Here is a 14573-nt window from a genome sequence, read left to right as displayed (position 1 = left end):
CATCAAATCATACTTTCTTTTAAACACTGCCACTAAGTTCTGATTGGTAGCAGTCTGGATTGTGCTGACTGCTGACATCCCTCGGCAAATGAAAAAGGAAATAGTGGCTTTTGGAGTGAAGAGCCTGAATAGCAGGCATCAGTGAGCTGGAGGAAGAGAAGAGGTTCACACACTGCAGAAAGGCTGGCGCTGCTGCTCAGAAGAGTGCCCTGTCACTCCATCGGGTGCCTGGCTCACGGGGCACACCGGCGCTGAGCCTTCCTACTTTCTCCAGAGGCTGTACTGTTACCTACTGCAGGCTATTGGTAAATAATGGTGATATTTCAAAGCACCTAGGGAGTCGGAGGTACAAACACCTTTGAAAGTTAATGAATCTCCTCAGTCACATAGAGGCTATACTAAAATGCAAAGCTCACTGCTTTAACTCACTATTCTTTGCAAGGCTGTGGGCCTCTTGTAAGAATCTGAGAGGGGAAGATACTGTAATGTTAAAAATGAACTTTTCAGAGAATAGTCAGATTAAGAACATTATTTCTCTTTTGTCTGATAGGACATTAAAAATAAAGAAATTGCCCATTTCCTCTAAGCTCATGCCCTTAGGAGTGACCCATGCTTGATGCTTCAGAGAAACAGAAATAATACAATGAACCAACTCCAACAGTTATGGTTATAAGTCCAGAAGTTACTTACTAAACTTAAATATAGTTAATCATTGACTTGTCTTCTAAATCATGAGGTTGCTATCCACAATAGCTAGAATAACAAATTACTTACAAGGAGGAACAAAAGGGTAAGTGAGTTTAACAGTAAATTGCAAATAAAGCTTAGGCTGCTATAATATGCAAATACACAGACCTTTCTGATTTTCTACAAATATCATTTAAAGGAAGACTGCTATTTTATATTTCTCCAATACAATTCTCTTTCAGCGCACTGTGTTTCTGGTGATGTGTGTCAGAGGCAACTGAATTTTTGATAGTCAATTTTTAATAGAGTAACCTCCTTCTTGATATAAGTATGTTTGCTGGGTGCCATCTCTTGAAATAAGACTTAAAGTAAATCCCTGAAGCAGCAAACTGGTGATCATTCACAACAATGGATTTCATTACCATCTGGCTCTTTCACCACAAGTGCTTTCTGTTCCTCATGATTATTTCCCCTGGTTTCATGGATATTTTCAAGTTCTTTCCAGTAGTCATCCATAGACAATTCATCCAAGGAGTCCTGGGAACCCGAACGATCAAACGGTGCTCCATCAGGGGTCTTCTTGGAGTTTTCATGGTTCATTGTATACTGGCCAGACCTGCGGCTTATACGCATAAAACAAAAATCAATTCTTGGTTAGTATTTTAAAATACAGGCCATAGTAATATCTGTGATGGGAGCTAATGATGAAAACAGTATTAAAGCAAGCTACTGTCAAAATGCAAACCAAGATATTAAAAATAAATTTTAATACCTGGAATATATTTTAAATTTAACATTTCTGCTATACATACCTCCCAAACTGGAAGAGCACAGGAATCTGTGTTAAAGAGGAAATAACTATTCCAAGTTCTATTAATCCTAGTTATATTAGATCTTTAATTCAACTCAAAATAGTCAATTCCACTAACTTCATGGTAGATATCTCCCCAGCACCACTGTTCACAAAGAAATTTTGAAAAGTGCTTTCTGCTTGAAAAAATTCTTACAGCTTGACACTACTCATACCCTCTGCTTTGATTTTTTGCTTCTTTTATTTTTATAAAGTTATTTCTGATATCCATGACCTTAATCACAGCTGGGAAAGGACAGAGTAGAATTACTAAAGATATAGTTTGTAAAGTAAATAGCTGAGTCTAAATATTTAATAAAAGTTATTTGTTTCTATCTTGCTTCCTCTTTGACGGAAGGCTTACCATTTTTATAGTTTGATGTTACTAGTTTTTGGTACACCCTAGCAAATGCATTTTGCTGAGGCTTTCAATAGGGATCTTTCATCTTAAATACAGCTTCAACTAGGAAAAAAAAAAAAAAAAAAACAAGCTGATACCTCTGGGGCTAATCTTGACTTCATGAGGTCAATGGCAAAATTACTGCTGACCTAGCAAAGATTTCATCTTTAAAAGTGCAAAGCTTATTATGATGTCACTTAAGTTACAGGTCATCTGTACAGTCGAATATGCCAAATCATATGCCTCAAACTGATTCACAGTTTCAGAAGGAGGAGATGGATTACATGAATAACAACCTGATTTAACTTTGAAGTTGGCCCTACTTTGACTAGGGGGCAGGCTGGACAAGATGACCTCCAGAAGTCTTTTCTAAATTAACTTATTCTACTATGACACCAGTATACCCAAAATTCTTCTTTGTATGAAAAAAAAATAAAATAGTAAGTTCTTAGCATTTCAGGAACAGCTTCAGATGTCTTTCATGCCTGAATTTGTCTCCATAGCTAAAAAAAGAAGGCATAGTTTGGGGTTAACTAATAAATACCACTTATCCTGAGAGAAAAAACACAGCAAAGATCAAGCATTGTGGATTTATCGCAATGTAAACCCAGTAAAGTCCGTCCTACCTTCCCATTTGGCTGACTTCACCAGTTTATCTGGAGTTAAAACAAAAGCACCTAGTCCTCACATTTTATCTTGGGACAAGCGACGCTTGTCGGTTACCCCAAAGCAAAAAAGCCATACCTTTCTCCCTGATGATAAGCCCCTTGTGTGTCTAAGTCACAAATCCTTTCACACCATACTTGCTCGAGTCTCTGATAAGAAATACTAATTATATGGACTTTGCCTTTAAAGGTAAAGAGCCTTGGTAAAGAATCTTATGGAAGGTCTATCAGTTCCCTCCCACCCTGCCTCTCTGCTCCAGGTACAAGTTAATAAATGACAATGAATCCCCAAGCTAATATGCACCCCAACACCATTCGAAACCTCTCCATATTTGAAAGCCCAGGAAAAAAACAGAAAGGAGTGTTTAGTTTGTGCATCAATGGTGATGATAACCTCTTACTGGTAGCACATGTTACCCAATAAATACAATTTCTCCTTGTAACTACCTACGCTCTTAAACCTTTCCTTGCAGACATGTTCTGTTCGTGACCTCCTTGCAAATTCGCCACTAACTGTTGTAAAAAGATGTTCATGAAGCTGCATGAGAACTCCCCCCTCCCCAAAAGGTGAAGTGGCTGCAGAGCACCACAGCTCTTTAACCAAGCAGCATTAGCCTCAGGAAGACAGAGGGACTTGCCAGCCACTGCTCAAGCGCCCTTCCTTGTCCGGCTCGAGGTGCTCAAAGCAGCCTGAATCCTTCTTAGAAGCAGACTCTGTACACTTGAACTGTGGAGTTAGTGAGGTCAAATTTCAGCTTATCATCCCTCCATTTCGGCATGTGAAGCCGCTCACTTGTTTTGCAGGGGCCTTTCACCTTTGGAACTCCCTGCTCTTGCTGACCCACCGCAGCTGAAATTTAACCACCGCAAGCGCAGCGTGCAAACCATAAATGCAACACGCCACATCAGTGAAAAGCGCGCACTTTCAGAGCAGCTCCGGCAAATTCACGGGGAGTATTTTGCAGCAGACAGCTGTTCTGTGCCACACTTCCAAGGAAATGCTCACCCTGTTTTTCCAAAAAAGAAAACCCCTTATGTTACCCAAATTAAATTATAACTCAGAGAAGTCTGTGTCTGGAAATGTACCTCTGATATTTGGCAGAAAGCACTCAAGCCCATTTTCAAGGGCTATATATTAAAAATATTCCATTAATTCTCAGAGATTGCACCCTTCAAGCACAGGTCACTCGCATCTGCTCAGAGAGCTGCCTCCAGGAGCACATTCCTGCTCACTGTTTCAACCAACGGGCCTGCTCCAGCTGACCAAACATAAGCTACTTCTCTTGCAGCTACTTCTCTTCACAGCCTAACCCTTTCATATCTCATTAATGAATCAATACAGCAACTCCCACCTTTGAGCAAGCAACGATGTCGCTTCTCACTGTGAAAGACCACAGCGAGGAGCACACAAGCACTCAGGAAAACCACCCAAGAAATATTTGTACAAAAACTTCATCGCCCTCCTATAAGTCTCTCCTTCAAATTCCATTTTACTTCCAGGCCTGTTAAAAGCTATCAGACCTAGAGTCGACAGCAGTCCAGCTTTCCAAGAGCTGAGGTCACAGATGATCACACTGCTCAAACTTATCTCACTGATTCTTTGTATTCCCTTGTCTGGCTTTGTCAAGCTGCTCTCCCCAATTTTTTGTTAGATTGCAAACTCTTTCAAAGTCATGTTCTTGTTCTGCATTTGTCCGCATCCACAATTATTGTTTCTGTGGGCTAGGACACAAATAGACCTCACATGGGGAGAGAATAGCTGCTAAAACTTCAGCTGATAGAACCAGTCAGGTCTGCACAATTCAGCCCTGTCCTCGTTTTCACTTCCTTTACTTCCCATTTCTTCCTTTGCATGCCCCACTTGAGCGGCATGCCTGTGATGCAGCGGGATTGCTGTATGGACTGCGCAATAGCTCTTCCGGGCATCCTCAGCTCTCTCTGCCCTACAAACCCCCATTCACACAGAGATGCAAATGAGAAAGACACTTTGAGGATAGTGAGGATAACCTTTAGATCATCACGTTGGTGTAGAGGAGAAAAGAAAAAGAATGAAAAACAAAGCGCAACATGGGGAAAAAAAGGCTGACAATTAAGATTTTTATTTTTAGTTCTCTGTTGACAAGACCAAGAACATGGGTTTTCTGAAGTGGTCTCCAACTAAATTCAATCCTTTCCCAAAAATATGTTTACTGAGCACCAATTGCATGCCACAGAATAAAAATACATAGAGGGGAACAAGTTAAGGCCAAGAAAAAAAGAGAAGAGAAGGAGGGAAGCAAACCATCAGTTTTAGTAATAAGATCTTAAAGAATCTGTAAGAGACATGCTTTAAAAATAATGACACATTAAAAGCAAGACTCATAAAAAAAATTAAACTTGAAAAAGGATCTCAAATATCCCATGCTGCAAGCTTTCAAAAGCTTTCTAGACTGCTTTCCAAAAAGAAAAGGAAAAAAAAAAAAACAGCACTAGGAAATAAGCACAGTCCACTGCAAAAAACTATTAATCTGGCTGCAGAAAAGATGTTGCTTCTCCAGCACATTCTTCACTTTTTAGGTATTCAGTTTTTCTACGTAGAATTTCAAGAACACAGCTGCTTTCCATGAATATCTTCACTTCAGAGAAACCCCTTTTCTTCCCCCAGGAAAAACTAAACTACTGCTAACACACACGATCGCTTAGAGTAATCCTGAAAGACTGTTCATGTAGAATTCCTGACCACTAAACAGGAAGTTTATTCTCCTGCAGTTCCCCCCGCCCCCAGAAAACCCTTATTTGCACTAAAGTCTTAGCTAACAACACTTTCAAACTCTCTCCATTAAAATCTTATTAACATCTATTTCCAATCATTAGTACGTAGTTTATTCTTCAAATAGCTTAACTGGGAGCAGTGCAATACTCATATTTCCAAATTATACAGTCAGCTCTGACCTCTGATATTCAGACTCATGCTCTTTGCAGTCTATGGGATTTTTGCCTATTTATCTCAGTCCAAAACTGAGCCCTCAGGTATAAAACCAAGTCTTCTATGTAGTTAAACATCCCTTTATTGCAATTTCTTACCAGAGTTAATCTTCTTGCCCCACCCACTGGAGATGCACTTACTTATTAGAAACATCACGGATGCAAGACGAAGCACTCCAGATCTTCCAGAGGGGAGCCATTAAAAACAATTCTTGTAATGAGCACCACACATTATGTACTTTGTAAAATTATGAGGGCACAATTTACAAGAAAACAAAACAGATTTGGAGTATTTCACTAGTCACTGGTGAGCTCCATGTTGCAGCAAGTACTTAAGGGAGAAGATAAATATTTTGCTTTTCCTTTATTAGGCTTTTCCTTTTGCAACCAACAGTTTGCCTTTCTCAGGCTGTAAGAAAATATGACCCATAACATTTATCACTGTTTTACACAGTAATAAAAAGGGAGTCACTTTTTTCTTCAAGTTCTGTCAGCCTGGTTTTCATTTCATCAACAGCCACTTTATCCTAGTGCAGTTGCCTTTATTCCTTATTTTCTTTCCTATAAAATCTAAATTTTCTTGTCTGTCCCTCTGTCTTTTTTGCAGTTTATAAGCAATACATTACATATAAACCACAGCAGCCAGATAGTAAGAAACTGATTACTTGAGATAATTGAGATTAACCAGTTAGTAAATTGCAGCTTCACTGGTTTTGCAGATAAATTCATTTCAAAGAAAGCTAATTTCGCCCTCACTTCCATCTTTCCTCCTTAAGAAATATAGATTGTGTTGCCTTTTAAAACAGTGAACGATCAGAACAAGGTAGCTTTTTAATTTCTATAGTACTAGCCACTAATCTTGGATCTGAATGTCATCTTTTTTTCTACATCCCCTATATAAACACAATAATTGTATGGTATCCTTACACACTATATGTAGGTACACATATAGTAGATGTGCAAATATACTAAAAGGTAGAAATACTAAATGCAAGCGTGTTCACTGCCATAAAAACTAGCAACTATAAATAGACTGTTGAAGCAAACAGAAGAGACTAGCACTGTTGAAAGAGAAGTGGAGTTGGTCTAACAGTATTATTACAGGAAAGCTCATCAATTCCAGTAAAGGACAAGGTCCAGCTGTTAAATACTGTATGAACACAAAGCAAAGAAGACATCAGTCCCTATAATCCATTATCTATCTACTTTGTGAAAAAATGAAACGTAACTGAAAGGGAAGAATGGGGTAACAGTAAGAAACACTTTCCTGCAGGCAAATCAGGAATTTCTGTACAGAGTCCTTTTTTCCAGCTGCTTTTGCCACATTAAGTCTGACTTGAAACATCTGCTGATTCAGGCCTGAGTAAAAACTGTCACAACTTTATAAGGTGTTACAACCAGAACAAGGAAGAGGCCACCTGATTCCTTTCTGGGTTTGACCTCAACTAGGATTCAGCTCTTTGGGGTTATATAAAAAAGGGTCTTCTGCAAGCTGCCTAACAAAGTCTATGGGAGTCTTAAACATTGTCTTTAAACAGGCTCTAAATTGAACGCTGATTCAATGTTCTACCACACTAAAAGTTTTACGAACATTTATGTTAGTCAACTTTACTATTGAGAACAATGCAAAAAAACCCCCACTGTGTTATCAAGTGGTAGAATTATTTGTCAAACTGGATTATTACACATACCTATGCTGTGCACTGAAAATATGATCCCCATGTCCTTGGCCTTAAAAGCTTTTCTAAGTAGTCCTGGCTATAGGTTGTTGCTATTAGGGTTCCTGTATTAGGGTTCCTGCAACACCAAAAGCACTGCAACCCCTTCAGGTACATGCTCTGGTACTCCAATAAAATAGCACTTTCCTTCCAGACTTAAATAAAACGATAGAAAACATATCTGACTACAGCTATATTACGCAGCAACTTCTAAAACACCCATGCCAGGGGAGTGATGATTCCAAAGCCAGTGTAAGTCTGGCCATTTACTTAAAAGCTATTATTCTTACCTTTGCAGCCACACCTCAGCTGATACAGGGGCTCATTGACACAGAGCATCATGCTAACACAAGTAAGAGTTAATAACCTGATAAACAAGATAATAAAGCTGGGAGAGGAAAAAAAAAAAAAAGAGGATGGTTGGCTGGCCCAGATAGGTGAAGTGTGCTGTTCAAATTCATAGAGCAAATCCATGACAGAAAAAGAATACTTCTCAGGTCTCTGGAGTCGTTCACCACTGGACCACGTAGCTTTAAAGATCAAGATTTGACCCATAGTGAACTGCAAGGCAGATACAAGGAAGTACTGTTGTGTATTTGTGAAAGACTCGAGCACTATGGCTATAAATAGAGCAGCATTCTCAAAACAGTTATCTTGTTGACATAGAAGTTATAAAGTAAAACAGTGATTTACAGAAGTAATTTCAAGTTTGTACAAAGGCTAACTAGATTTAAACAACCAAAAAAATGCCTTCAGGGACTGCAACCCATTTTGAAGTCTATTTACTGAGCAATCACATCCATGAGATGCTGTGCTCTTAAATATAAATACAGAACTTCCCACGTTCTTTCAAAACTAAATAAACAAGAAGGAAAGATAAGGAGAGGGAAACAATGTGGTCTCCTGTTCCACTTCTCATCCTAAGAGCTGTGCCACACAAGTGAGGGGCTAAATAAAGCTCCAAAGCACAGAGCTCCCCCCATCCCTCCCCACCATCCAAAAAGCCAAGCAACGCTCTGAGGTGCAAAGACTTCCTAACTGAATTAGCTGAGAAAGCGCCAATCTAACGGTTATAGAAGTCGCTTGGCTTGAGCTGCATATTCCTGCCTGGGAAGTGATCTCCAACAAGCCACTTCACTTGTTGGGTCTCCTACCCTTGCATACTTAGACAGCCAGGTCTTGGGAGAAAGCACAGAAAAGATCCAGCTTGAGGCAGGAAACACTCTGCTATGCAATCACCAGAACCGCCACTATGCTCTCTCATGCACCATACCACAGAAGCATTCGGTTTTCACGAGTGCATCAGTTAGACCTTGTCCTTTTTCCTTTTTTTTTTGATAAAATTTTCATAGTGCCTGCTCCTACCGAACTTCTTATAGCCATGCTGCTTTCCAGGAGGGCACCCTGATCTTTCATGGCTTCTAGGCAAAGCTACAATCCAAATGATCAGACCTGAAGATAATGCAAGGCCTTGATTCCAAGGAAGTGGTTAAGTCAAGAACATTTATTACCAAATCACTTATTCGAATTGGTTTCAATCTTAAGAAATCTTTTTTTTGCCACCCTATTCCTTTGCACAGTATTCAGTATTTTGCAGTGCAGCTTTGAGCATCTTTGAAAGTCTTCTGTTAAAAAAGATCAAATGGTAACTCATGTGCCCATCAAAGCAGGTTGTTCTGAAGTAACTTGATTTTGCTTTATTGTGCATAAAGTGACAGAGTAGTGACACTATGTAACTGAAGTTAGAAAAAAAAAGAGATATATAAATGTCTTTGACTTTTTGTATGGCTTAACACATCAAAAAGATTCTTTTTATTTCATTGACAGCTAAAACATCCTGGCAAACAAAAGCTGGTATCACCAGCTTTCATGAGCAGCAGGGAATCCCTTAGTAATTCCTAACTAGACCCAAGTCTGGACATTTGATGTCCAGAACAATGCAGTAATTCTCACCCTTTTAAAGTGCTTTATAACTTTCCAAAGGCATTAGAGAAGGTTTAGACTGAGCTTCTCTTTCTGCATTTCATTCATCATCTGCTGCAACAACTGCATCCTTCCCTTTCTACCTTCTTTATTATTTATTCTTTTCATGGCTGATTGCAAACTCTTCTGTGATTCAATCTTTTCAAAAAAGTCATACAGGACATGCAAAGATAACAGTAACTAGAACAAAACAGAAGCAATTTCCAGTAGTACAGTTCTTTCACAACTTAAGAGTTTTCCTATAGTTATGTCATGACCTTATGGGACATTTTGAATGTCATTTTTAAGCTTGGTCTTGCCCAAATCCTCCTTAAGTTCAGAAGCAAAGCCGTAACGCAGGAATTTAGGCAAAGTTCTGCTCTCCTTTCAGAGAGAGTACCAAGCAATTGCAAAGACGTGTAAAACAGTTCTAACTTCCTAAATGAGTGTCCAAAAGGCTGAGCAAAGAGAATCAGGCCTCCTGGGATTTTTTGTAATACCGTCAGCTGCTGTTAATACCTGCTCAAAACTTCTCTGGAGATTAACAACAACAAACCCTACACACACAAACTCTTTGGCATTTTAAACAACTCCATGAATAATAAATGCAAAACAGCTGCCAGACTGTAAGTCTGAAAAGCGTATATCCATTACTTCAACTACACTGCTTCCAGCCATATCCTCATTATTACTCACATAGATTTTTTATTTTAGTAAAGATGACCTTCCTCCCCCCTTCCTCAACCCCTGTCACTGAAGAAACCTGTAAGGAAGTTGTGGCAATGACACAGAATATTACACTTAGTATTTTAATCCACTGCACTGAAAATGGGATATTCCAAATATGATGCCAAAAGCTAAGCTGCCCAAATTATATACAGCAGTTCTAAGAATACTAAAATATTTCATGACTTTTCCTTTAATAGGACCTCTTGTTCCTACACAGCCATTTAAACTCTACCTATTTTTCCCACTTCTGATTAGATAAATTATAATTATGGTAAACTGATACACATACACATCCATCTAAAATGGTGTTACATAGTATGTTTCAAGATCATTGGTCCCTGTGTGTGCATATGTGAAATAATTTATTAGCAAAGAAGGTGTCACAACTGTAACATATATACACATCTGTGTATTAACTTTGTGAACATTTGCAAAAAAAATTATTTGATATGTCTTTCCTGATTGTTTCAGAATAAAAGTGAACCTGAACAAATGGGAATGCAGGATTCACAACTGCAGTCATAAAAACCATCCCCACAAAATAACTGAAATAATTGGGTTTTCTTGTTGGGGGGGGGGGGGGGGCTGTTTGTCTGTCAGTGCCTGAGCTGTTCAATATTCTCATTTCATGTTTTCAGCTTTATTCTGCAACCATAAGAGACAGAAGCCTGCTTATTTCTTTTAGTGAAAGGTGAGTCTCATGGCACTCGGATTTGTGGCTTCAAATCACATACGATCAGACTTGCGATAAAATTGCCACAATTTGCTAAACTAAGCACCAGAAGAAAAAAATGCTGTGCTTACTTCTGTATTGACCAAGTGAAATAGAGTCTAGCATGTCAGGTTCTGCCAGTCTAATACTTTTTAATTCTCATACTGATTGAATGAAAACTCTAAGACTCTCAAAGGCTTTGAAAATATATACCTATTTTTTGCCCACATATAGAAATTTCTGGTGCAAGAGCGTACTTTTTAGGAAGAGAAATCACTATTCCTGGGAGGGCCAAATCTGCCAGAGAGAAAAACATGGGGATGAGGGAACCTAATGGATGACCTGTATATATACAGTCACACAACTGGCAACATTTTTATAAGTACCTCAGCAACTCATGCCCATTCTCAGAAGAGCTGGAAGTCATTACAGAACCTTGAGTCCCACTGAATGAAAACAGAAGTTAGTCCTCAAACTCAACAGACACACAGCATATTTCCTTTACAGACAACCCTAATCATATTTAAAGCTCTAGTTTTAAACAAAACATATTGCACAGAGCTAGGAAAACAAGGAAAATAATGGAGCCACTTGGATCTCTTCTGTTATATCTTTCACTCTGTCCCTTAGTCCATTTACATACTTTTCTCATTCCTTCTAACTGCCTTCCACATCATCTGTCCTCCTATGGACACACATTTTCCTCTGTAATTTTGATTCTTTTCATTCTCTACAATTAATATCGTTACAAAAATATATGCAAAATATGTTCTCTATAATAACTCTCATGCAGCTTATTGGGAAAATATTCAGACATATCATATGTATTTTAAAAGTACACTCCATTTTGTTCAAAAAAGAAAGTCGGTAATCTTGTAAGAAAACCACCGGAACTAATCTTCTCACAAAGAAGAGAATAAAACCTGTGTAAGATTACTTCAGACCCTACAAATATCAAAGAGAATAAAATGGAAAGTGAAATAGATACAGTACTTGTAATTCCACTATTGAGAGGCACAGAGAGGAAAGATTTAAATAATTTATTTTTCTTTTCACAGTGAAAAAAATAAGCCTGTCAGCAAAGCCCGATTTCAGCTATTCCGACAAATACCAGGACCATCTAGTAAAGTACAGTTACAGACATGAAATGATATTGGAGTCACTTTTGTGCCTCTAAAAGTGATTAGCTTTCTAAAAGCATTAGCTCTTACCATGTTAAAGAACCTATTAGTTAGGCCTATAACCCTGTTAGTTATAAATATAAGGCCTACAGCACAATTCAGTAACTGTTTATGCCTGAAGGAAACTGGCACGCATACATAGTCAATTTATTACAATATAACCTAATATCCAGAATAAATTATAAATTAATTTGTATGAGCCTTCCCAAACAGCAATGCAAGGAAATCTATGCCAGAGTCTCAAGATGTTCGGTAAGGAAACTATTTTCATTATCCAAACAAACCACCAACAACGAACCACGAAGACAAAGTGGATAAACACGCTCGTACAAAAGTGGCAAGAGATGGAGATCCAGCAGCAGAGGAGCCTGCATGAAGAGCTGGTGGGAGAGCACTGCGCAAGGCAGGCCACCACTAAACGATACCGAAGCATGCTGGTCTGTGCAGAAACCGAAGCAAAACATTGGAGAGGCCAAAAAGCACCCCTGAAGGCAAGGGGAAGTTAAGAGAGACCAGCCCCAAGGGCTCCACAAGGGACAGGCAGCAGGGTTTAATTCAGGTTCAGCCATTGCATCTTCTCTTTTGCTACTGCATTCCTTTTTCTCAGCAAACACTCCTGGGAAATATCTGTTCCTGGGATGTAACAACTACATTGTTCTCAGGCCTCTCTGTTATATCCCAGGCACTAATGAACACTTCCAAAGGTTCTACAGCCCAGCAGCAACCCCATAAAATAAAATAAAATTATGTTAATATCTTCCATCCCCCTCATATTGGTGGTTGTTTTTAAGACGTCAGTAGACAAATTAGAAAGCAGGAAGCTATTAAGGACCACAGAGTCAGCCCTTCCCTCTCTGCCTTTGGTACCATCTCTGGTTTTCCAAATATTGGTAGAATAGATATAAAAGTGGGCAGATTTTTTAACCAAGCTCCCTGCAAAGCTTTACTGGTTCTTGCATGCATAAATACTGTATGTCACTTCACTTACAGATCAAGTACACAGATGTGCAAGTTTGGAAACTAGCAGCAGCCATGCCGTAGAAGCATGGTCTGTAATTTAAGAGCTCCAACTGGTCATTTGTTTCAAACTACCACAGGTTAAGAGAGAAAAAAAAAAAAATACCAACACCACCAACAAAAAAACCCTTTCCGCTCGCAACCGAAATGTTCTATACTCCAATATGTAGGCAAAGGAGAAACTCAAGAAGCAACCGTGCATTTTCCGATGCCAGGTTCTAGAAGAACAATGTGGAGGGCAAGTCAGATTATCCAGAGTAGTGAATTAGTTTGGGTCTCCCTCGATAGGATGTCCCAGACCACTAAATGCCCACCACGGCCTTGGCAGCTGTGTTATCTGTTAACAAAGTCTGGGCATCAGGACTTGATTATAAAAACAAAACTTCCAACACTGAGGATTTAAAAGAGGGTTTGTTTTGTTTCAAGAGAGGGGGAAAACAAAGGGAACACAATACAAAACAAACAATAGGGGAAAAACAGAAAAGAAACAAACACTGGAAATTAAGAAAAAATAAACAAATACACTAATTAAGTAACTAATTACTTAATACGACCAACTGTTCAGAATGAAAAACCCTAAAAAGCAATCCCATATGTACTTGGTTATTAGTTAATCTAGCATTTTACACAAGTAATCCTTATTTCCACTCACAGCATTAGGTTTTTTTCTTTCTTTACTCTTAATCTGATTCCTTCTGGAGTAAGTAGCGTCTTCCATGTCGGTACAGGGGCAGTGAGATCACGAAAACTTAACACAGGCCTGGAAGACTGTGGTCATCCTTTTGAGTAGACAAGAGGAAACGTTCAAAACTGTTTTCGAAAAGGGAAGGTTGATATTCACAGAATGCAAAGGCTGTTTGTTCTACAGTCGAAAAAAATATGCTGCTAGTACAATGAGAAAACATGTTTTAAAAATTATGGAAACTAAACAAAAGAGTTCTTACCAACTTTAGTTTAAATTACGTATGCCAAAAAGAGGATGCAGACAGGGAGTGCAAGAATTCTGGGATTTAGCTATTATGTAAAAACAATTTAGGAATTACTTATATTTTGAAATTATTTAGATGATAATTCTTAATAGAAATTATTTAGGAAAATCCTCTGTTTATCTTCCCAACCAATGCCCCTTTCTTTACTAGCATCTTATAAATATGACAGATATTAGTTTCTAAATCAGCATGTAGGTGGCACATGCAGTTTTTCAGTTGATAACATTCTCCACGATTATTGCTCTAAAAAGGTATCAGCCTATTTTGGGAAGATGCCAATCAGTTATATAAAGCAACACTAACTATCAATCAGTCTTTTCGAAATGACTGCATCATTAGCATTAGTCACAACCCTTACACTGCATGCCCAAACAAAAAACTTCAGAGGAGGGTCAATCACCAACGGCATAATATGCAAGCAAAAAATGACACTGTACTATTTTTTAAATTTCGCCATATATCTAGGAGTTAAATTCATGACTGACTTTAGACATGTTCTTTTGCATAAACAAGGTAAAAATAGCACATATTAGTTTCATAAAACTAAGAAGCTACAATTACAGATCCCAATAATAATCAAGAAAAATGAAATACAATGTTTCGCATAAAACCTGAAATAAGGTACAATCCATATGCAGAAGCTTCTATAAATACAAATTTATACTTTCTTTGGCCATATGTTCATACACTGTGTACAGA

At 38.4% G+C, this 14573-nt stretch overlaps 1 protein-coding gene across 3 annotated transcripts in view; it reads right to left on the bottom strand.

Moving 5' to 3' along the window:
* ARHGAP18 (Rho GTPase activating protein 18) overlaps positions 1-14573 on the bottom strand; it is a 70911-nt gene that overhangs the window by 37965 nt on the left and 18373 nt on the right. For 2 of the 3 annotated variants that reach the window (XM_013959127.2, XM_067293741.1), the window contains exon 2: positions 1110-1309. In XM_013959127.2, the coding sequence (XP_013814581.1) occupies positions 1110-1287 (178 nt within the window). In that variant the 5' untranslated portion in view covers positions 1288-1309. The remainder of the gene's footprint in view (positions 1-1109; positions 1310-14573) is intronic. The other variant, XM_067293742.1, reaches the window with a different exon arrangement.

This window comes from Apteryx mantelli, chromosome 3 (assembly GCF_036417845.1).
Source record: "Apteryx mantelli isolate bAptMan1 chromosome 3, bAptMan1.hap1, whole genome shotgun sequence".
Lineage (NCBI taxonomy): Eukaryota > Metazoa > Chordata > Aves > Apterygiformes > Apterygidae > Apteryx > Apteryx mantelli.
The sequence above is the reverse complement of the archived record's forward strand: the minus strand, read 5'-3'. Positions and strand labels throughout refer to the sequence as shown.